Below are 23,794 nucleotides of genomic sequence, written 5' to 3'. Positions count from 1 at the left end.
GCTTTATTCTGTAATACTAGGAGGGAGTTCCAAAGATAAGATGGGTGTAGAGAATTTTATTTGCTGGATTTCTGGAAGGTCTGAGGGAGGAGGAAGAAGCGAGCAGGCAAGGGCAGGAGGCGGGGTTTTCTGGAAAGAGGGAACAGCAACCCCAGGAGAATATAAGAGTCACCCCAGTTGCCATGTGCCACATTTCCTCTCCTGCAGCTCTACCAGAAGCAAACTGCCATTCCAGCATCTGAAGATGACTTTCGTGCCCGCACCTGGCTATCATCCCACCTACAATCCGGTGAGATACAGACCCAGGTCCTGACCTGGGTTCACGCTGACCCCCACTCTCCAAGTCCTTCCCAGGCTGAAGCACAGAGATAACAGGGATCCAGGCCCCCTACAACATCTCTGGGACTTGATTTACGCCTTCACTGAGCCTCCGCTCCTAACACTCAACCCTCTTCTTCATTTTGACCTCACACTGGGCTCCCTCTCCCTTGTGAAAGAGATGGGGGTGGGCACTTTTCCAGGAAGGGAAAATACTACTTTGCACACATGAAAATTGAGGCTGTGGCCTGGGGTCTACTGCAGACGCTGCCCTTCTGCAAACCCGTCCCATGTGGCCTCAAAGTCGGGATGTCCGTCTACTTCCAGGGACTGGCCGACAAGAATATGCAGAGGTGAGGGATCCCATATCGGGCCTTGGGAGGGTCTGACATCGAGTAGCACTTGCAGTGGGGTTCCAGGCCCTCAGGAACTGTTGGAGAGACCACACTCTCAGAAAGGGAAGAAAAAAGATGAAACATAGACTAAGGTACATGGTGATAGAGTCTGAGATGGGGAGTGGGGGAGATGGAGAGGAGAAAGAGGGGCATGGCACGTCTCTTACCAGGTGGCACAGGAAAGATTTCTTAGGTGAAACAAAATTGTTCAGGGACTAAAGGAGAAGATGGGACTATGGGGTGCTGCAGGCATCAGGACTTTGAGGGAGAGGAAAGGGCTGATGCAAAGGCCCAGGGGTGAGGGGAGATGCCTTTTGGAGAACTTGGGATGCTCCAGTGAGTGGCATGCATGACTTGGGCGCTCCAGGGCCCTCAGGTTTCATGGGAATGGGGATGTTCTTGAGGAATTGTGAAGGGAACGGGGAGGCCTGAGCAGCCAGAGCTGAAGATGCTGGAACAGAGACTGGCCAACTGGGTAGTCAGGTTTGCCGGGAACATTTGTGTTGGAGTTGGGGGTTTCAGTGAGCAAATCAATATGGTTCACTGCATTCTGGGACCCTGGCCACCATGTCCCAAACCTCTAGGTCATAAATCCCAGTGACCACCTAACTGTCACCTCAACCTTCTTGGGTGGGACTAATTGGGCTCCCTGGAGGTTCTGACCCATTTCTGGCACCATTGCTGGGAGGATTTGAGGAACAGGCCCTCCTGTCCCCAGGTTTGTGGTAAACTTTGCCATGGGGCCAGATGCAGTAAGAGATGACATCGCCTTCCACTTCAACCCCCGCTTTGCTGGCTGGAACAAGGTCATCTTCAGCGCAAGGTTGTCAGGCATGTGGGGTGCGGCAGAGGAGAAAAAGAAGATACCCTTAAAAAATGGGGAGCACTTCGATATGCTGGTGATGATCACACAGGAGCATTACAAGGTCAGAGTCAGCTGCCTCCTCTCAGCCTACCCTTTACCTCGGTCCAGACTTCAATTATTGCTTGAATTTGTTAATTGTTGTGAGGGGCCACACCTGGCACTACAAAGGGAGGGTGCCATGTTGAGGGGATCAAACACTCCCCCTGAAATCGTGAACACAAGCTTGAGTTCCAGTCTGAGGAGGTATCTGCCATTCCCAGTTTTCTGTTTTTGTTTTTATTTTATCCTTTTTTCCCTTTGTGGCTATAACACCTGGGGCTTGCCTCTCAGTTGCAGGAACCCTGAAATGGTAGGGACTCGGGGGGACTGTGGAGAACAGGATTCAACCCAGGGTTTCACACATGCAAGACATGAGGTCCACTGCTGAGCCCCACCCCAACCTTAGGCCCCTCTTGTTCTCAACCATTTTTGAAAGTAGTTCAGAGAGGTTAGTCAGGGTGACACAGTCTGTGTTAGAGTGAAACCTCTATGTCCAAACCAGAGTCAGGCTTGATATTCTCTCGACCTCGCCATGAGCCATGTTTTGTGTCCTCGATAATCTGCCATCTTTGAGCTGTTTCTCATCTGCCATCTTTGAGCTGTTTTGATGCCCAACACTTCACTCAGGTGAAGCATTTCTGTCCTATGGAAATGACCTCTGACTTCACGTTGATCTTAAACCTGTGGAACCCGAGGTCCTGACTCTGGGTCTCTAGCTTTACCTCTCAGATTTGATCCCGAGTTGAATAGTTCCCCATCCCTGCTTCCTGTTTGAACTTCCCTGAGTCCCTCTGGGACTCATGACCTCTGGTCTTCATTAATTTTGCCCTTCAGGTGCTAGTGAACGGAAATCATTTCTATGAGTTTGGGCACCGGACACCCATCCAGAAAGTCACCCATCTGTATGTGGATGGAGCCATGACCCTTCAATCCGTTACCTTCTTTGGCAGCTGTCCCACCTCCTGTGAGGTGAGAGTTCTCTCATTGGTTATCTCTCTTTTTTCCTTCCCTCCCTTTGGTTAACTACAGTGTTGCGTGGTGCGGATCCTTAGGTTGAGCAATGCAGATGAGCCAGCAGTGACAGAGATTCTGCATAGAGGTTAGAAAAACCTCCCCTGGATCCTGGTGGCAGGTGCAATCTGAGCCTCATGGGAATGTCCGAATCCAGGAGGCTGACCTGAAGATCAACTTTACTCTTAAAGTACCAATGTTCCAGTCACTGTCATGGAAAATCAATATAGTTTAGGAGGGAAACTAGGACCAACTGTTCCCTGTACTATGTTTGGAATGATCTCTGCACACAGAGCCTGGAGCTATACCAGAGCATTGCTGGGTGTTACTAAAACCCCCCAAATAAAAATAAAATAGTAGGCAAAACAGAGCAAGATGCAGGAAGAAGATGCAAAGGACTGGGACTCAGGCCTTTATGGTGAGTCCCTAGCTCAATCTTGGCACCGGATGGCCCCCCAGTTTCACCTCAGAGGAATCCCAAAGCACTGCTGGGCCAAGGGACTGAAGAGTCTAGCCTGTTTGGTCAAGTATTGCTGAGAGTGACCCAGAGACCCCTGAATAGTGCATGGGAAACCCCGTCACAAAAAGGAGGGAAGAAATAATGGAAAGTGGAGGAGAGAGAGAGATGTAGGGGGAAGAGAAGAGGCTGGAGAAAAGTTAGAGAGAAAGTAAGAGAAAGAGGGAGATTGGTGGATGAAGCACAGAACCACAAGACAGGGGTTGGGGGTGCGGAGATATTGTCTGGTCTCAAAGTCTCTAGGTGCCTTGGGGAGGCTGTCGAGGTTAGAGGTGAGGTGATCAGGGGTCAGAGGCTTGTACCCTGCGGACAGTGGCTTCTGCATGGGCTTCAGGGAGAGGGAAAGAGAGGGACTGAGGAGGGTCCTGACAATGCAGGAGTCTAGGTCGGGACAAGAATAAAAAGGTTCTTGTTATTCTTTTAAAAAACATTTTTTTTGGGAGGGAAGTCAGACACAGCAAAGCTCGGAGCTATTCCAAACCTAGCACTTTGGGATCATACCTGAATGTTATCAAGGAACCACACGGAGCTGGGACTCAAACCCTGGGTCCCCCAAATATGAAGCATGTACTTTGCATGCACAAATCCCTGTTCTCTTTCCAGCGACCCATGATCCCTGGATCAATACCAGAAACTATCTTGAGCACAGAGCTAGGAGTCAATCCCCACCAAATCACTAAGTAGGGCTCCCCAAACTACAACTAATGAAGTTTCTCATTGAGCACTGGCGTTTAGACAGGACGGGACCCCTCTATTAATGAGGAATCTGGGGCCACTCCTTGACTCCAGAGTTCTCATGGATTGTGATATGGGGGTTGGCCTGAGGGGTGTCCTTCATCTACTCTAGGTCTTACTTTGGGGTGGTCTTTCTGTCTCTGTTCCCAAACATTCCTGTGGCTTTTATGGCATCCTGCATAAGGACCTGCTGAGGTTCATTGATTTCTCTTAAGTAGGTTCAGTGTCTGAAGAGCCCAAGAGCCCTAATTATCACTGTCTTCTCTGTATATAGTGTCCAGGAGTCGCTCTCAGAACGACAGTTAATCTGTCTGTACATTGGAGGGTTGTATTGGCATGGGAGTTATGGGCTAAGAATGAGAGGGGTTCCATGGGGTCAGGTCTCCAGTTTTGTAACTCAGCACCCCAAGGAACACCTGCATCTTATGATGTGCTGCAAACATTTGCTGACTTTTCTGCATTCTCTCTTCCTCACAGGAACAGGCCATGGAGGGACCCTCAATCTTCTACCCAGTAAGACAGCCAGTGGGGGCCAACTATATGATAGGTGATCTTGGATAAGCATGAACTGATGGTGGGGACCCGTATATAGGGGTGTCCTGTTGGAGGAAGTATATTGGTCAGAGGGGGCTGGGCAAGAGATCGGAGAGGGTTTGAGGTGGACAGAGGCCCCTAGGAGGAGTGGTACCCTGCTCTCAGAGTGGACCTCTGCTTCTAACTTTGGTGACATGGGTCCAATGGTCTCACCCCACAGCCTATGCCATATATGCGGAGACTTCAGGGGGGACTGAAGACCAACAGAACCATCATAGTCGTGGGCTTCATCCCTCTCTCAGCCCACAGGTACAGATGCCAAGTGGAGATGGAATGTGAACCCTATTCTCCATGCCTCCTCCCTTGGGGCCGCCAGTAATTTACCCCCAAGTGCTGACTCCTACTTTTCTCTCTACTTTCAGATTTTTTATCAACTTCATTGTGGGAACCACAGGGGACATAGCCCTGCACATCAACCCGCGCATGGACGAGAAGGCTGTTGTGCGGAACAGTTTCCTAAAGGGGGCCTGGGGGTCTGAGGAGAGGAGCATTTCCTACAATCCCTTTGCTCCAGGACAGTACTTTGATGTGAGTCCAGCTCTCCTTCCCTTCTCTTCAAGTATGTTTCCTCCCTCGTCTCAAACCTGCCCCTCTCCTGCACCATCTCACACCTGTCCCTCTCCTACAGCTGTCCATCCATGCCAGCACCGATAACCTCAAGGTATTTGCCAATGGCCAGCACATCTTTGACTACAAACATCGTGTGTCGGCTACCTTGGCGGATATACTGGAGATCTCCAGTGATGTCATCCTCTCCTATGTCCAGGTCTGAGCTTCACAGGTGACCAGGATCCAGGGAAATTCAGAAGAAAGACCCCTCCACCCCCTTAGGATACTCCTTTTAATCCCTGAAGTTTTCTTTATTAACCTCTTTCAAATCCAGTTCACTTGATTTTTTTCCTTCGTAAAGGACACACATGCTTTGGTAGTTTGGCACAAGCAAAATAAAGTCATGAGTTTGGAGCATCTCTGTGTCAATATATAACATTTCACAAGCTTAGGAGAATGAGTTCAACTCTCACACATCTAGGATGCCACTTGGTAGCTTAGGGCAGGGCACATGTGCCAGTGCATGCCCAGCCTTGTGCTCTCTTGTGTGTCTGCACAGCTCTGTCCCTCAAAACAAGAGTACTGCTATTTGCTCAGTCATTGATTAAGTTGATTGAATTGGGCATAAACTCCACATTACTTTTTTTTTTAAAGTTGTATCACCATGAGAGAATTACAAACCTTTCATATTTGAGTTTCAGCCATACAATGATGAAACACCCATCCCTCCATCAGTGTACACCTTTCACCACCCACATCCCAGTCCTCACCATGCCTCTGTGGCAGACAATTTCCCCAATATTCTCTTTCTACTTTGGGGCATTATGCTTTGCTCGAAATTTCCTACAACCATCCAGGCCTACCTGCCAGAGGCCGATACTAGATAATTTATTTTCATTGCTCATTTGAATTTCATGAGAGCTGGCACAGCCACGACTATAAATGTAAATTTCTAGATTGTAAATGGTCGGGTTCTAGACACATCTCTGTATGGCACTAATCCATATTGAGATTCAACTGGGAGTCTATGGGTCAGGGCTGTTAGTACGCCTAGATGGCACCCAGAGGCAAATTGTGGACATGAAAGCCAGTCTACTGGGCACCTGGGACCTGGGGAGGGGCATCCCAGGTCCTCTGGTACCATGTGACCTGAAGATTTAGTCCTGGAACCTGCATAAGGGTTGGGGGGGGGGCTTGTCTGTGGAAGCTCTTGGCTGCCGGGATCCCAATTGGAGTAGGCAGGGAGAATGCACCTGCTCCATCTGGGGTGCCCCAAAGAAATTGGCTCTGTATCTGGCCCAGAGAGATCTCTGGCACTGTGATGTCTTCTGGAACTCATAGCTATGTCTCTGGTCCAGGGCTGTTGGTGTGTTAGATGGAGCCCAGAGGCAAATTGTGGTCATGGCAGCCAGTCTGCTGGGTGGGTGGGGACCCGGGGAGGAACAGCCCAGGTCCTCTGCTGCCATGCGGGCCTGAAGATTCAGTCCTGGAACCCGCATACCTGGGCCTTGCGGTGGAAGCTCTTGGCCCCCGGAATTCCATCTGGAGTGGGAGGGGAGAGCACACCTCCTCCATCTGAGTGCCCTGGTGATATTGTCCTGGTATGAGGCCCAGAGAGATCTCTGACTCTATGGTTTCTTCCGGGACTTACCGCTGTGTCTCTGGGTCAGGGCTGTTGGTGTGCTAAGATTTACATTACAAAATTTTCAGCAGATTATATGTTGGCGAGGTCTATCCTGCGACGGTGGAGTCAGGCTGGGGGTGTGGCAGCGATTTTGGATTGTGGAAGCAAGTGGCTGCCCGGAGCTCTGCTTGGGCAGGCACAGGTCAACCCGCCCCCCTCCAATTTACCCTGGTCTGTTCAGTCACGCATGGGTCCGAGCTTTTCTGAGGCTCTTGATCTCTTTTGAGATTTATTTAGGGGTCTCTGAAGCAATGCCGGCGGTAGAGCTTACAGGGTGGTGCTGGAGTTGCTTCGTAGGGGTGACTGCCAGTGCTTCCATGGGGGCAGGTAGCTCACCTCAACTCTGAAAAAGCGTGGAGATATGAGTCAAAAAACCTGCATACCAGAATTTTCAGCAGATTATACCTTGGTGAGGTCCGTCCTGAGACAGTGGAGTCAGGACAGGAATATGGCAGATATTTTGGATTGTGGAAGAAGCGGCTGCTGGGGGCTCTGGTTGGGCAGGCCACCAGGCCAACCTGCCTCCCTTCAATTTACCCCAGTCTGTTCAGCCACGTGAGGGTCCAAGATTAACTGTGACTTTGGATCTCTTTCGAGATTCATCTATGGGCCTCTGCAACAGGCCAGTAAATGAGCTTATCTAGCTGAGCAGGAGGTGGTTTGGGGTGTGGCTTCCTCATACCTAACTTTTGGCCATTTAATTTCTTGATAAACTTGGTCCCAAGTTGTTGGGGTCTGGCCATAGGCATAGCGGCAATTTTGGGGTGTCAGGAAGCCTGAAGGCACCATCAGGCTGCTGGTGCACTCACCTCACAGGTACAGGTTGACCTGTTGGCAGCACCATACCCCCAAGAAAGTGCTTTTGTTTGTATAAAAGTCAGCCAAAGAAATTATAACCAAGTTGTTGTCCTTGGAATTCTGATTTCTAGGAAAACACAGGTTTTACCAGGTTTATAACACTCTCAGAGGTTGCTATTTTCAGCTATTCTAGTCTCTCAGGAAACGTGGAAGAGAGATGAGATTCCAGGTGGCAGCAGGGGAGGAGGAATCAGGTGTGGAATCTGGAATCTGAGGCAGAGCGAGTGATAATGGAGCAGCTGGGGCAGTGCTGAGAGGGACAGAGGCTTTGTGGGAGTGGACGATAGCACCGAAGCACAAAGGGAGTGGATGGGGCAGGGAGAGAAGACAGCCACTGAGAAGGCAGCTGAGTAGGGAGTGGAGAAGACAGCAGGGAAGAGCAGAGAATAGTAGAATGTCACTAGGAAAGTGAGATGGGCTTGAGGAGAGAGGGGCTGGACAGAGAAAATGTATGATAATAAAGATAAAGATGGGGGGAGAGAGAGAGACTGAGTCAGAGGTAGAGAGAGGGTGGGGGAGAGAGGGAAGCCTGAATATAAGGCTCACCAGAATTTCTCCCCACCAGACCACTTACTGGCAGTGATTTCATAGGGTTGTTAATGTTGAATAGTCAAACGTCCCATCTTCAGTCCACTTAAGACCATCCACCAAGGATTACGGGGGCCAAACATTACAGAAATGTATCAGACATTTGAGTCAGATACGCAGGAAGTCAAGTGCTTTCTGCGAATGCAAAAGGCACCCCAGAGGGGTGTGGCTAGGTTTTCAATTTTAGATTCCCCATCTAAATTTGTTCATGACCCAATCATGAAGGGAACGAGGAAGTACTCAAATACCATTCAATCCTTCCACAAAACAGAGGTGAGAGAAGTCAGAAATGACGACTTTTCACCCATCTCTTCACTGGGGAGACAGAGAGAAGAGAAGAGCGAGCAGGCATCCCTGGGGGCTCCAATTTTTCAAACAGAGGGTCACCCTGATGTGAGCTCGAAACTTACAATATTTAGGGTGCAGAACAGCTGGGAGTTGAGGTCATTGAACAAAAACAGACAGAGGTCGTACTTAAACTTACCAAGGCCAAGTTGAGGATCCAAGATGCGGTGGTTACGTGTGCATGGACAGGGGTGTGAAAAGAGAAGGATATCTTCGGCCAGAGCAAGGAAGGGATTTAGGGCATCATCAAAATAGGTCTGAGACCTCACCCGGCACAGACAAGGGACAGAGACGGGTAAAATGAAGAAACAGGAGTTTCTTGGAATGCGCTACTGGGCAGACCCTACTGGCCCCTGGAGAAGCTGGAGTTGAGCTGCGCCCTGGGAGAGACTTAAGTAGAATTTTAAGTTGTCTTCAGCGGGAAAAGTAACAAAGATCAGTGTGAGTGCTGCTGGGGACCTTCCAGTCCAGAAGATTGAACTTGGACTCCTGTATACATGGCGTGAACTCCAGCGAGGGGTTAGCTCCATTTCGGACTACATTAAAGAGGTTTTTTTCCCTCCTTGCCCTGGGTGGTCCAGGTTATTTGAGGTTGCCCACTGATTGAACTGTATCCAAAACCTAGTAATTTTGGGGAGTGGGGTTGGAGCTCAAACTGGGGCCTCCCATTCCCAAGTGTGCTCTGTGCTGAGGCATCCCCCGGCCCTCATCCCCCATCCCCACCACACTTTCAGAGGAGGTTTATAGATGATTGGGCCATCTGGGGTCTAGATCTCAGGCCCAGAGAGACAGCACAGCAGGCAGGGCACTGGCCTTGCATGATGCTGCAGCAGTGTGACCTTGGTTTGAATCCCTGGCATCACCTGGGGATGTGAGGTTGCAGAGAGCACCTGAGCACTAAAGGTGATCGCCCCGCCTCACAAAAGAAAAAAAGGAGAAAGGAACTAAACTAAAAAACCCATATCAGGAGCCACCTTGATATTCTCCCCAGCTGTCTTCCAGACCATATTCTTCATTGCTCTCAACTGTCATCCGGGGTTGTGCATCTTGGGGTTCCCTGTTGGAATTCAAGGCTTCAATATGCAAAGCACATGCTTTGGGGCTCAGGCACATCCCGTTTCTTTCTTTCTTTTTTAAAAATAATGTAGGAGTACTGCTATTTATTCAGCCATTGATTAAGCTGATTGAATTGGGTATGAACTCCAAATTACTTTTTTTTAAAAAATCTATACTGTATGTTAATTTTATTTTATTATTTTATCCCCCCCCATTTTTATTCACTGTGAGATACAGTTACAAAGATTTCATGTTTGAGCTTTGGTTATACAATTATCAAACACCCATCCTCTCACCAGTGCACATTTTCCACCTCCAAAATCCCCAGTATTTACCCCCACGACCTCCATTCCAACCCTCCCCTGCCTGTGTGGCAGACAATTTCCCCCATACTCTCTCTCTACTTTGGCAACATTCGATATTTCGACACCAGTCTCACCACCACGTAAATCTGCTGAAAAGGCAACGCTAGATGATTTGTTTTGGATTACTTGTTATGGACAGAATATAATGTTCAGGAAATTCTGTGTTATTTTCTTCCAGGAGATTTAGTTTGGCCATTGATTATATAAAATTGCTCGGGGGGGCAGTTTGTGGGTGTGCCTACCACGATTCTGGAAAACTGGGGTCTGGGAGGAGAAGGCCCAGTCCCAATGCAAGCAGGCTTGGGGATCTCAGTCACAGGTTCTTGCATATCTGGGTTTTCCTGCCGGTATGCCCTCTGGTGAGGTTCATGCTGTCTTGGGTGAGGTCTGTCCCCTCTTGGGTGAGGCTCCTCCGAGTATGTGGAGAGTAGCCTTGGGCCTGGTGATGGTTGGATTCTGGAGGTTTTTGGCTGCCAGGGTTCTTCTGCTTGGGGCAGGGAGGGAAACTCAACCCGCCCCCTCCAAGGTGCCCCAGTGAGGACAGCCTGGCACGGGATCAGGACATTATTCAGTGCTCTCTTCCGGGACCTTTAGTTTATAGTCTTTGGTTCTTGGCCATTGATGAGATTACATGGCACTGGGGCAGTTTGTGGGTGTGACTGCCAAACTATTGGAAAACTGGAAACGTGGGGAGAGGAGATCCAGTTCTGTTTCAAGCGATCCTGGAGCTCTCAGTCATGGGTTCCCGCCTATCTCTGTGCTACAGGCCCTAATTGCGTCTTTTGATCTCTTCTGAGATTCATTGGTCTCTGAAATAAGGCCAATAAATGAGCTTGTATAGCTGAGCTGAGGTGGTTTGTGGGTGTATCTCCCACATACCTAACTTTTGGCCATTGAACATCTTGGTAAACTTGGTCCCAAGTTGTTGGGGTCTGGCCAAAGGCACATCAGTAATTTTGGGGTATCTGGAAGTCTGAAGGCACCATCAGGCTGCTAACATCCCATTTCCCATTGGAGCTGAACCTTGACCTCAACTGCATCTTAGGCCTGTGGACTCCTGGGGCTGCATTCACCTCCTGGTATGGTTCTGCATGAAAATGTCCCTGTTCCCTGCTTCCTGTTTTGACCTTCCCAAGGTCTCTGTGTTCTTCATGGCCTTGTCCTTGTCCTCCAGGTGGTGGTGAATGGAAGTCCTTTCTATGGATTTAGGACCAGCTCTGCCTCCAGAATGACACCCACCTGCATGTGGATGTGGTCCTAAAGCTTTGATTCATCAACTTTTTTTGTTGACCGTCCCACCACTAGGACGGCAAATCGTCTCTGTCATGGGCTAGCTCCCATCTTTCCTTCCCTCCCATTGGTTAATTTCCTGAGAATTGCGTAGGAAATGCCCGAATACATCATTGCAGCTGCCCTCCCAACCCCACCTGGTCCCCCAAAAAGAAGAAAAAAAAAGAAAATGGAAAAAGAAGGAAAATGGGAGAAGGAAGGTGGGAGACAGAGGAATGGTAGTCCAGGTAGAAGGTGGGTGAGAGAGTGCGCGAACGAGTGAGAGAGAGAGGGAGTGAGCACAGAAATAGAGTTTATTCTCTCTCACACAAGGCACAGAGCAGTGCATTCACAAACCCAAGAGACTTGGATCCTTGATTCCCCTCAGCGAGAACTATGTTTTTTATTAAAAAATTTTAATTGAATCACCGTGAGATACAGTTATAAAGCTTTCATGACTGAGTTTCAGTCATACAATGATCAAACATCTATCCCTCCACCAGTGTGCATTTTTCACCACCAATGTCCTCAGCATCCCTCCTGCCATCCCTACCCCATCCCATTCCCTGCCTCTTCTTACTCTGTCTCTACTTTTGGGCATCATGGTTTGCAATAAAGATGCTGAGAACCCATCATGTTTGGTTTTTAGTCTACTTTCAGCATCTCCCATCCCGAGAGAATCCAGGGGGAAATTTTTTAATTTTAAAAAAATTTTTAATTCTTTAATTAGTGAGGGTACAGATACAGATTTACACATTTTTAGAGCTTGTTTTTCCCTCATACAATGTTCGAAAACCCATCCCTCCACCAGTGCCCATTCTCCACCACCAATAAACCCAGTATCCCTCACATCCCCCAATCCCATCTCCTCCCCACCCCACCCTGCCTCTTTGGCAGGGTATTCCCTTTTGATCTCTCTCTCCAATTGGGTGTTGTGCTTTGCAATAGGGGTATTGAGTGGCCATCGTGTTCAGTCTCTAGTCTACTTTCAGCACTAATCTCCCATCCTGAGCGGGATCTCCAATCACATTTTACTTGGTGTTCCCTTCTCTATCTGAGCTGCCTTTTTCCCCAGCATGAGACCAGCTTCCAAGCCATGGAGCCAACCTCCTGGTACTTATTTCTACTATTCTTGGATATTAGTCTCTTACTCTGTTATTTTATATTCCACAGATGAGTGCAATCTTTCTATGTCTGTCTCTCTCTTTCTGACTCATTTCACTTAGCATGATACTTTCCATGCTGATCCACTTATATGCAAAGTTCATGACTTCATTTTTTCTAACAGCTGCATAGTATTCCATTGTATAGATGTTCTAGAGTTTCTTTAACCAGTCATCTGTTCTCGGGCACTCGGGTTTTTTTCCAGATTCTGGCTATTGTAAACAGTGCTGCGATGAACATATAAGTGCAGATGTCATTTCGACTATGCTTTTTTGCTTCTCCGGGGTATATTCCCAGCAGTGGTATTGCTGGGTCAAATGGGAGCTCAATTTCTAATTTTTTGAGAATTGTCCATATTGTTTTCCAAAAGGGCTGAACCAGTCAACATTCCCACCAGCAGTGAAGGAGTTTCCTTTTCTCCCTACATCCATGCCAACAGCGGTTGCTTTTGTTCTTTTGGATGTGGGCCAGTCTCTGTGGTGTTAAATGATATCTCATTGTTGTTTTGATCTGCATCTCCCTGATGATTAGTGATGTAGAGCGCTTTTTCATGTGCCTTTTGGCCATTCGTATCTCTTCCTTGGGAAAGTTTCTGTTCATTTCTTCGCCCCATTTTCTGATGGGCAGTGGGAAATTTTTAAGTTGTATGCCCTCCCGCCTACATGCCTGGGTACATTCTCATGATCTTGAGCAAGCAATCAGAGGGTACAGAAGGGAAATTGTGGTCAACATAACGTGTTACATTTACTTGAAATATCCTTGTTATCTGTGGTCATAATCAGGGTGTTTGTGTCCTTGCCCTTTGTGGGCTGGGATGTTTTTCTTAGTTGGTTGTAAACTCATGACCCCACGATACAAAAATGGAGTCTGGCTTTCCAAAATGGAGTTGCTGTGGTCCTTTCAGCTACACTCATGCCTCACAAGGGGATTGGGAAGAAGTGGGACTGGGTGGAAATTGGGGAGTCTCTAGGGGGAGTGAGGAGCCTGCTTTGACAATGAGCACCTGGCTTCCTGTGATTGAGAGATGAAGGGACCCCATGTTCCCATTCCAGTGTCTGTGCTGTGTGTGGTGAGCCTGAAACGGGGCCTGACACCAAATAGAACCTTCAAATTTGGGCCTTCATCCCCCACTCAGCCTACAGGTACAGACCCAGGTGAAAGTGGGGACATGTTGCTGTCAGGCCTGGACATGTTGCCATCAGGCCTATGTCTTCCTTCCTTCGAGAGTATGTGCTGAACTTCCTCAGAGCTAACCCCCCACTTCTCTCTGTCTCCTGATTTTCCATCAATTTCATCATGGGAAGCACAGGAGACATAGCCCTGCACATCAACCCTCGTACGGACCAATGTGCCATGGTGTGGAACACCCTACAGAGGGGTATTTGAGGGGCCGAGGAGAGGAGCATCTCCTACAACCCCTATGGTCCAGGGCTGTCTTTCGATGTGAGTCCTGTTCTCCTCCTCCTTACTATCCAAATTCTGCGTCTTCTCTGTTTTTACCCTGTTTCTTCCTTGTAACTGTCCATCTGCGTTGGCTCCCAGAGTTGCCAGATGTTTGCCATTGGCCAACACGTCTTTGACTACAAGCATCGTAGGTTGGCTTTCACCATAGTGGATTTGTTGGAGGTCATTGGGGATGTCAGTCCATCCTACGTGCAGGTCTAAGCTGTGCCTTTAAAACTTATTGAAAGAGATCCCTAAGGATGTGCACTTACGTCACTGATCAAAAGTCTGAGTACATGTAGGAAGGTGGTGTCTTTTTTTTGTAATTATGACTTATTTCATGCAACTTTTGAGGAAGGGTTCAGGGAAGAAGCAAATTATTTTTTTTGAATTAAAAAATTTTATTAGAGAATCACTGTGATGTGCAGTTACAATCTTATGAACTTTTGTTTTTGCATTTCACTCATACAGTGATCATTTACCCATCCCTCCACCAGTGCCCATTCACCTCCACCAACGATCCCAGTATCCCTCTCACCACCCCCATCCCATCCCCCTCCACCCCACCCTGCCTCTGCGGCAGGGCATTCCCTTTTGTTCTCTGTCCTTTTGGGTGTTGTATTTTGCAATAGAGGTATTGAGTGGCCTTCACGTTCGGTCTATAGTCTACTTTTAGTTCGCATCTTCCAACCCGAATGGGTCCTAATAGCATCCTCTACTCGGTGTTCCCTTCTCTATCTGAGCTGCCTTTTCTCCCATCATGTGAGGCCAGTTTCCAGGTTGTAGGGCAGATCTCCTGATCCTTATCTTTACAACTCTTGGGTGTTAGTCTCTCTCTCTGTTATGTCTGTCTCTCTGTTTCTGACTCATTTCACGTAACATGATACTTTCCATGTTGATCCACTTATATGAAAATTTCATGACTTCATCTTTTCTAACAGCTGCATAGTATTCCACTGTGTAGATGTACCAAAGTTTCTTTAACCAGTCATCTGTTTTTTGGGCACTCTATTTTTTTCCAGATTTTGGCTATTGTAAACAGTGCTGGAATAAACATACAAATGCAGATGTCATTTCTACTATAACTTTTTGCCTCTCCACGATATATTCCCAGGAGTGGTATTGTTGGGTCAAATGGGAGCTCAATATCTAATTTTTTGAGAATCGTCCATATTGTTTTCCAAAAGGGTTGAACCAGTCGGCATTCCCACCAGCAGTGAAGGAGAGTCCCTTTCTCCCCACATACACGCCAACAGTGGTTGCTTTTATTCTTTTGGATGTGGGCCAGTCTCTGTGGTGTGAAATTATATCTCATTGTTGTTTTAATCTGCATCTCCCTGATGATTAGTGACGTAGAGCATTTTCTCATGTGTCTTTTAGCCATTCGGATTTCTTCTTTGAGAAAATTTCTGTTCATTTCCATCCCCCATTTTTTGATGGGGTTGGGAGTTTTGGGAAGAAGCAAATTCTTCACTGCCAGGACCTATTGGTAGCTCGGGGACAGGACATGGGTTCTCAGGTTTAAGCCCCACCAGTCTCTCAATGCCAATGTGCTCTTCTGGTTGCCTGCCTGATCTCTGCCCTTCACAGCAACAAAAGGGAGGGGGACAAAAAGGAAAACAACCATCTCCATGGTTTGTATGTGTTTGGGGACTCTCTACAGCCATGGGCTGTCTCCCTCCCTGGTTCACTCAGTCCCCTGCACAGTTAGATCCATTGTGTGTGCATCAAGGACTGGGGCATATCACTGTTCTATGAACCTTCACACAACAAAAGAAACACAAATACTAAGCTGAATGAATGGGATTCTGGAAAGTTCTTTGAGCTGATGGACATTGAAGTCTCTGAGTGACTTGGAATTAATCAATTTACATGGGATGATGTGTATTAAAGCAAATATGGTCAAAGCAACCTGTAGGAGATAATTGTTTGGGTGTTAACTGAACAATTTCTTCTTCGTCTTCTTCTTCCTCTTCCTCTTCTTTTTCTTCCTCTTTCCATTCTTCTTCCTCTCTTCTTCTTCTTCTTCTTCTTCTTCTTCTTCTTCTTCTTCTTCTTCTGATGATGATGATGATGATGATGATGATGAAAATGATGATGCTGGTCTCAGAAAGGGACTGAGGCTGGATCAAGTCCTAGGGAATTGAGAAGGGTCCGGCCATAGCTACTTGTGGTGTTTATCTCATGCCTTTATTTTCTTTTTTCCTTTTCATTTTTTCAGTTTTCCTCTGTAGTTATTTTTTCTCTGGTACTGAATATCTTCTAGGCAGTGTCCAATACATCAGGGAATGGGCTTGTTGGTCCTGGTCTGGTTGTGGTAGCTTTTTTCTAATATCTGATGAGACTTGACTTCTGAAGTGCACTGTTAGATTGGCTGCTCTCCTCTCAGCATCTCAGTTCACACTCTGCCTCAGAATTTCAGTCAAGGGAAAATGAAACACAGAGAGATTCTTGGAAGGGACTTGAGTGCATCTCCTGGGTCTTCCTGTAGTGAAATGGTTCAGTTCCTGCTTATTTCAGGCCCTCCAGGAGTCGAGTGATCCTGTGCTCTCTTCTCTCTTTTCCTGTTGTACCCAGCTAGTGTTTGCACTGTAGCTAAGTGTGTGGAATTGTTTCACGGGCAGGATAGGCAAGTTTGTTGGCTTTTTTTAGATGTGAGACGTATTCCTTGGACTGCCTCAATTGCTCCCCCCTAAGCCAGGGACAATTGACTTCTTTCCTCATCGGTACAACGAATGGTAAAAATACTAGATAGTTTTTGCCAAATCAACTCAACAGCTACAGGTCGAATCAGAAACTTTCTAATGACATGGCTGTTTTGAGTTGAAATATCCAATTTGACTTCAATCCCCACTTGCTTAAATAAAAAGAGATGAGTTTTGTTCAAGGTGAAGCTAGCAGGGCCCAAAAAGAACAAGGAAGATTATAACTCACGGTCTGCCAAAGAGAAGTCAGGACAGTCACTGACACTTGACAAACTAGATTACACTTGTTATGAGGAGACGAGAAGGGGAAAAAGTGCTCTCTCTCTCTCTCTCTCTCTCTCTCTTTTCTCTCTCTCCCCCTCCCCACATACATACACCGCAAGAATTTCTGGTAGATGTCTCACATTCAGAGGTGACAAATGATGTTTTGGGAGAGAGAGAGGGAGAATAAACATCAATGGAGAATTAAGGTTTTTAAACAGAGAAGCTTGTAGCAAACTGGTGAGAACAGTCAGTGTGAGTGGCATGTGAGATCATGGAGCCTTCCTCCACGGTCAGGTTTCCTTTCTCAGAGAATCCTTTTCATGGGATTGTACCCACTATCCCTTGAGCCAGGAGGAGCCCTGTCCCTTACTGATTTGGAAAAATATGTATTTACATAGGATAGTTTTTAAAATCTTGACTGAGTGGTGAGTGGTGAGAAAAACCAGTAGAGTCCAGTAAAATAAGGATGATGCAGTGGATCAGAATTTCCTTTTCACAAAACATATGTTATTTTTATTTACTTTGGAGAGGGGGGAGTACTGGGTCACACCCAGCAATACTCCGGGTTTACTCCAGGCTTTGTGCTCAAGAATCACTGCTGGTGGTGCTCGGGAAGCATATGGGAAGCCAGGAATTGAACTCGATTTAACTGTATGGAAGGCAAGCACCTTACCCGCTGTGCTATAGCTCTGGCCCCACTTTTCATAATCTTATCATCACTTCTAGATTCTCTTGAAGCTGTTCCTTTTCTGAGAGGGCCGTCTGCCTTCTCTACGTGAAGCCAGAGTTTCTGCATCTGGGTGAGGGCCTTTTAAAAAAATTTTTTTTTTTATTTTCCTACAGCTCATAGCTGCCACTCAAAGGATTGTGATCCTCAAGTCTTTGGGCTTCTGTAGGGCTGGTGACTAAGCAATTTCCCATGATGCTCAGGAGGCAGGGCTTTCTCAAATAGGGAACAACAAATCCAGGAGAGTATAAGAGTCACCCCAGTGACCATGTGGCACATTTCCACTCCTGCAGCTGTCAGAAGACAAACTGCCATTTCAGCATCTGAAGATGACTTTCGTGCCTGCACCTGGCTACTATCCTACCTACAACCCGGTGAGACACAGACCCAGGTTCTGACCTGGGTTCATCCCGACTCCCACTCTCCAGGTCCCTCCCAGCCTGAAACACAGAGGTAACAGGGATCCAGGGACCTGCCGCCTACACCATCCCTGGGATTTTTTTACTCCTTCACTGAGCCTCCTTTCCTTTCTTTTTTTTTTTTTTTTGGTCACACCTGGAGATGCACAGGGGTTACTCCTGGCTCTGCACTCAGAAATTGCCCTTGGAGGTGCTCAGGGGACCATATGGGATGCTAGGAATCGAACCCGGGTCAGCAACGCGCAGAGCAAACACCTTACCCGTTTTGCTATTGCTCCAGGCCCGAGACTCCGTTCCTAACACTCAACCCTCTTCTTCATTTTGACCCTCACTTTGGGGTCCCTCTCTCTTGTGAAGAGATGGGGGTGGGCACTTTTCCAGGAAGGGAAAATGCTACTTTGCACACATGACAATTGAGGCCGTGGCCCGGGGTCTACTGCAGACGCTGCCCTTCTGCAAACCCATCCCATGTGACCTCAACGTCGGGACGTTCGTCTACATCGCTGGAGTGGCCCACCAGAACTTGCAAAGGTGAGAGATCCCATACCGGCCGCGGGAGGGTCTGACATTGAGTAGCACTTGCAGTGGGGTTCCAGGCCCTCAGGAACTGTTGGTGGGACCACACTCTCAGAAAAAGAAGAAAAAAGATGAAACATAGACTAAGTTACATGGTGATGGAGTCCGATATGGGGAGTGGGAGAGATGGAGAGGAGAAAGAGGGGCGTGGCATAGTCTCTTCATGGGTGGCATAGGGAAGATTTCCTAGGTGAAACAAAATTGTACAGGGACTAAAGAAGATGGGGTTGTGGGGTTCTGCAGGCATCAGAGCTTTGAGGGAGAAGAAAGGGCTGATGCAGGCCCAGGGGTGAGGGGAGATGCCCTCTGGAGAACTTGGGGATGCTCCAGTGAGTGACGTGCTCTCACTAGGGTGCTCCAGGGCTCTTGGGAGGCCTGAGCAGCCAGAGCTGTAGATGCTGGCACAGAGACTGACCCCCTGGGTAGTCAGGTTTGCCGGGAACATTTGTGTTGGAGTTGGGGGTGCCAGTGAGCAAATCAATATGGTTCACTGCATCCTGGGACCCTGGTCACCGTACCCCAAATCTCTTGGTCATAGATCCCAGTGACCACCTCAATGTCACCTCAACCTTCTTGGGTGGAGCTAATCAGGCTCCCTGGAGGTTCTGACCCATTTCTGGCAGCATTGCTGGGAGGATTTGAGGAACAGGCTCTCCTGTCCCCCACAGCTTCGTGGTAAACTTTGCCTTGGGGCCAGATGCAGTAAGAGATGACATCGCCTTCCACTTCAACCCCCGTTTTGCTGGCTGGAACAAGGTTGTCTTCAACGCAAGGTTGTCAGGCACGTGGGGTGCAGAGGAGGAGAAAAGGAAGATCCCCTTCAAAAACGGGGAGCACTTCGATATACTGGTGATGATCACACAGGAGCATTACAAGGTCAGAGTCAGCTGCCTCCTCTCAGCCTACCCTTTACTTTGGTCCGGACTTCAATTATTGCTTGAATTTGTTGATCGTTCTGAGGGGCCACACCTGGTACTACAAAGGGAGGCTGCCATGTTGAGGAGAAGATTAAACACTCCCCCCTGAACTCGTGAACACAAGCTTGAGCTCCAGCCTGAGGAGGTTTCTGCCATTCCCAGTTTTCTGTTTTTGTTTTTATTTTATCCTTTTCTCCCTTTGTGGCTATAACATCTAGGGCTTGCCTCTCAGTTGCAGGTACCCTGAAATGGTAGGGACTCGGGGGGGACTGTGGAGAACAGGATTCAACCCAGGGTTTCACACATGCAAGACATGAGGTCCACTGCTGAGCCCTACCCCTGCCTTATGCCCCTCTTGTTCTCCTCAACCATTTTTGAGAGTAGTTCAGAGAGATTAGTCAGGGTGACACAGTCTGTGTTAGAGTGAAACCTCTATGTCCAAACCAGAGTCAGGCTTGATATTCTCCCGATCTCGCCATGGGCCATGTTTTGTGTCCTCGATAATCTGCCATCTTTGAGCTGTTTCTTTTTTGATGTCCAGCATTTCACTCAGGCAGAGCATCTTCACTCCTATGGAACTGACTTCAAGTTGATCTAAACCTGTGGAACCTGAGGTCCTGACATGGGTCTCCAGCTCTTCCTCCCAGATTTGATCCTGTGTTTAAAAGTCCCCCTTCCCTGCTTCCTGTTTGTACTTCCAAGTCCCTCTGGGACTCATGACCCTGGTCTTCATTACCTTTGCCCTTCAGGTGCTGGTGAATGGAAATGATTTCTATGAGTTTGGGCACCGGACCCCTATCCAGAAAGTCACCCACCTGATTGTGAATGGGAACATGACCCTTCAATTGGTTTCCTTCTTTGGCCAATGTCCCAAATTCTCTGAGGTGAGTGTGTTCTCTCATTGGTAAGCTCCCTTGTCTCCTTCCCTCCCACTGGTTGATTTGCAGAATTGCGTGGTATGGATCCCTTGGTTGAGCAATGCAGGTTAACCAGCAGTGACAGAGACTCTGCATAGAGGCTAGAAAAAGCTCCCCTGGGTCCTGGTGGCAGGTGCAATCAGAGCTTCATGGGAATGTCTGAATCCAGGAGGCTGACCTGAAGATCAACTTTGTCCTTCAAGTACCAATGTTCCCATTGCTGTCATAGAAAATCAATACAGTTTTGGAGGGAAACCAGGGTCAGGGAGGTAGCTGGGTGGTTAGTACTCTTACTTTCCATGAGAGGTCCTGGGTCCTTAGCCGTGCAAAATAATAATCTTAATAAGAAATTATCAAAAGATAACTATCTTAGTCATTAAAAGATAGCTATCAAATACATTTTTTTTTGCTTTTTGGGTCACACCCGGCAATGCACCTGGGTCACTCCTGGCTCTGTACTCAGGAACCACCCTTGACGGTGCTCAGGGGATTATATAGGATTCTGGGAACCGAACCTGGGTCGGCGCTAGCAAGTCAAACGCCGTACCCCCTGTGCTATTTGTTCCAGTCCCTATCAAATAAAATATTTTAAAGAGCTTTTAGAATAGTTTAAAATGTGAGACATAGGCGGTCATGTGCATGCATTCAACCCAGGTTTGATCCCCAGTTCCCAAAGCGTTCCGTGTACCCTGTTTGAAATGATCCCTGCGCACAATGCCTGGAGCTATACCAGAGCACTGCTGGGTGTTACCAAAACCCCCAAAATAAAAATAAAGTAGAAGGCAAAACAGAACAAGAAGCCCTCAAAGGACTGGGACACAGGCCTTTATGGTGAGTCCTAGCTCAATCTTGGCGCTGGATGGCCCCCCAGTTTCACCTCAGAGAAATCCCAAAGCACTGGTGGGCCCAGGGACTGAAGAGTCCAGCCTGTTTGGTCAAGTATTGCTGAGAGTGGCCCAGAGACCCCTGAACAGTGCATGGGAAACCCCCTCACTATAGGGAGGGAAGAACGGAAAGGGGAGGAGGGAGAGAGATGGAGGGGAAAGGGAAGAGACCGGAGAAAGATGAGAGAGAAAGTAAGAGAAAGAGAGGGAAAATGGTGGAAGAAGCACAGACCCACAAGACAAGGGTTGGGGGTGCGGAGAGAGTGTCTGGTCTCAAGGACTCCAGGTGCCTTGGGGAGGCTGTGGAGGGAGAAGCAAGTTGAGATTAGAGGTGAGGTGATCAGGGGTCAGGGGCTGTACCCTGAGGAGAGCGACTTCAGCATGGGCTTCAGGTAGAGGGAAAGACAGGGGCTGAGGAGGGTCCCGACACAGCAGGAATTCTAGGTGGGGACAAGAATAAAAAGACTCTTATTTTTCTTTCTGTTTTTTTTCATTTTTGGTGGGGGGAGGGCCAGTCAGACACAGCAAAGCTCAGGAGCTTTTCCAAACCTAGCACTTAGGGGGCACACCTGAATGCGATCAAGGAACCACACTGAGCTGGTGTTCAAACACAGGGATCCCCTGAATATGAAGCATGTACTTTGCATTCACACATCCCAGTCCTCTTACTAGTACCCCATGATCCCTGGAGCGACCCCAGAAACTCTCCTGAGTACAGAGCTAGAAGCCAATCCCCACCAAACCACTAGGTGTGGCTCCCCAAAGAAACAGCTAAAGAAGTTTCTCATTGAGCACTGGAGTTTAGACAAGATGGGACCCCTCTATTGATGAGGAATCTGGTGCCAGCCTTTGACTCCAGAGTTCCCATGGATGGTGATGTAGGGCTTGTCCTGGGGGGTGTCCTTCATCTGTCTAGGTCTTACTTTGGGGTGGTCCTTCTGTCTCTATTCCCACAGATGCCTGTGGCTTTTATGGCATCCTGCATAAGGACCTGCTGAGGGTCATAGATTTCCCTTAAGTGGGTTCAGCGTCTGAGGAGCCCGAGAGCCCTAATTATTGCTGTCTTCTCTGTATATAGTGTCCTGGAGTCGCTCTCAGATCAATAGTTAACCTGCCTGTAAATTGGAGGGTTGGATTGACATGGGAGTAGGGGCTAAGAATGAGGGAGGTCCATGGGGTCAGCTCTCCAGTTTTGTAACTCAGCACCCCAAGGAACACCTGCATCTGGTGATTTGCTGCAAACATTTGCTGACTCTTCTGCATTCTCTCTTGCTCACTGGACAGGCCATGGAGGGACCCCCAATCTTCTACCCGGTAAGACAGCCAGTGGGGGCCAGACTTTATGAGGGGTGATCTTGGGTTAGCATGAACTGATGGTGGGGACCTGTATATAGGGGTGTCCTGTTGGAGGAAGTATATTGGTCAGAGGGGGCTGGCAAGAGGTGGGAGAGGGTTACAGGCCCCTAGGAGGGGTGGGTACCCTGCTCTCACAGTCGACCTCTGCTTCTAACTTTGTGGGGCCCATATTCTCACCCCACAGCCTATGCCATATATGCGGAGACTTCAGGGGGGACTGAAGACCAACAGAACCATCATAATCGTGGGCTTCATCCCCCGCTCAGCCCACAGGTACAGATGCCAAGTGGAGATGGGATGTGAACCCTATTCTCCATGCCTCGTCCTTGGGGCTGCCAGTAATGTACCCCCAAGTGCTGACTGCTACTTTTCTCTCTACTTTCAGATTTTTTATCAACTTCACTGTGGGAACCACCGGGGACATAGCCCTGCACATCAACCCACGCATGGGTGAGAAGGCCGTCGTGAGGAACAGTTTCCTAAACGGTGGCTGGGGGTGCGAGGAGAGCGGAATCTCCTATAATCCCTTTGCTCCAGGACAGTACTTTGATGTGAGTCCAGCTCTCCTTCCCTTCCCTTCAAGTATGTGTCCTGCCCCACCTCACACGTGCCCTTCTCCTGCAGCTATCCATCTGCACCAGCACCGATAACCTCAAGGTATTTGCCAATGGCCAGCACATCTTTGACTATGAACATCGTGTGCCAGCTACCACGGCGGACATACTGGAGATCTCCAGTGATGTCATCCTCTCCTATGTCCAGGTCTGAGCTTCACAGCTGGCTTGGATACAAGAAAACTCAGAAGAAAGACCCCTCCACCACCTTAGAATACTCCTTTTAATCCCTAAAGTTTACTTTATTAACCTATTTCAAATCCAGTTCACTTGATTTTTTTCCTTTTTACAGGATACACATGCTTTGGTAGTTTAGCACAAGCAAAATAAAGTCATGAGTTTGGAGCATCTCTGTGTCAATACATAACATTTTACAAGCTTACGAGGATGAGTTCAACTCTCACACATCTAGGATGTTACTTGGTAGCTCAGGGCAGGGCACATGTGCCAAGTGCAAGCCCGGCCATGTGCTCTCTTGGGTGCCTGCACAGCTCTGTCCCTCTACACAACAGTGGGGAATAACAAGCATCTCCAGCATTTGCAAGTGTTAGGTGACCCTCTGGGGCCATGGAGTGTCCCTGTCCCTAGGTACACAGTTTTCTGCACCATTTTATCTCACA

General features: G+C 48.2%; 2 protein-coding genes across 2 annotated transcripts; both read left to right on the top strand.

The window, feature by feature from the left end:
- Positions 1 to 244: 244 nt before the first annotated feature.
- LOC129406841 (galectin-4-like) lies at positions 245 to 5,246 on the top strand. The gene is made up of 7 exons (XM_055146421.1): positions 245 to 289; positions 583 to 671; positions 1,432 to 1,639; positions 2,452 to 2,586; positions 4,635 to 4,723; positions 4,837 to 5,002; positions 5,103 to 5,246. Exons 1-7 carry the CDS (start codon positions 245 to 247, stop codon positions 5,244 to 5,246), a joined length of 876 nt encoding a protein of 291 aa, XP_055002396.1.
- A 12,523-nt stretch (positions 5,247 to 17,769) lies between these two features.
- Positions 17,770 to 23,358, top strand: LOC129406823 (galectin-4-like). The gene is made up of 8 exons (XM_055146114.1): positions 17,770 to 17,865; positions 18,353 to 18,441; positions 19,155 to 19,362; positions 20,153 to 20,287; positions 22,489 to 22,518; positions 22,745 to 22,833; positions 22,946 to 23,111; positions 23,185 to 23,358. Exons 1-8 carry the CDS (start codon positions 17,821 to 17,823, stop codon positions 23,326 to 23,328), a joined length of 906 nt encoding a protein of 301 aa, XP_055002089.1. The 5' UTR covers positions 17,770 to 17,820; the 3' UTR covers positions 23,329 to 23,358.
- Positions 23,359 to 23,794: the final 436 nt, after the last annotated feature.

Source organism: Sorex araneus, chromosome 8 (genome assembly GCF_027595985.1).
Source record: "Sorex araneus isolate mSorAra2 chromosome 8, mSorAra2.pri, whole genome shotgun sequence".
NCBI classification, from domain to species: Eukaryota; Metazoa; Chordata; class Mammalia; order Eulipotyphla; family Soricidae; genus Sorex; species Sorex araneus.
This window is presented reverse-complemented; position numbering and strand designations above follow the sequence as displayed.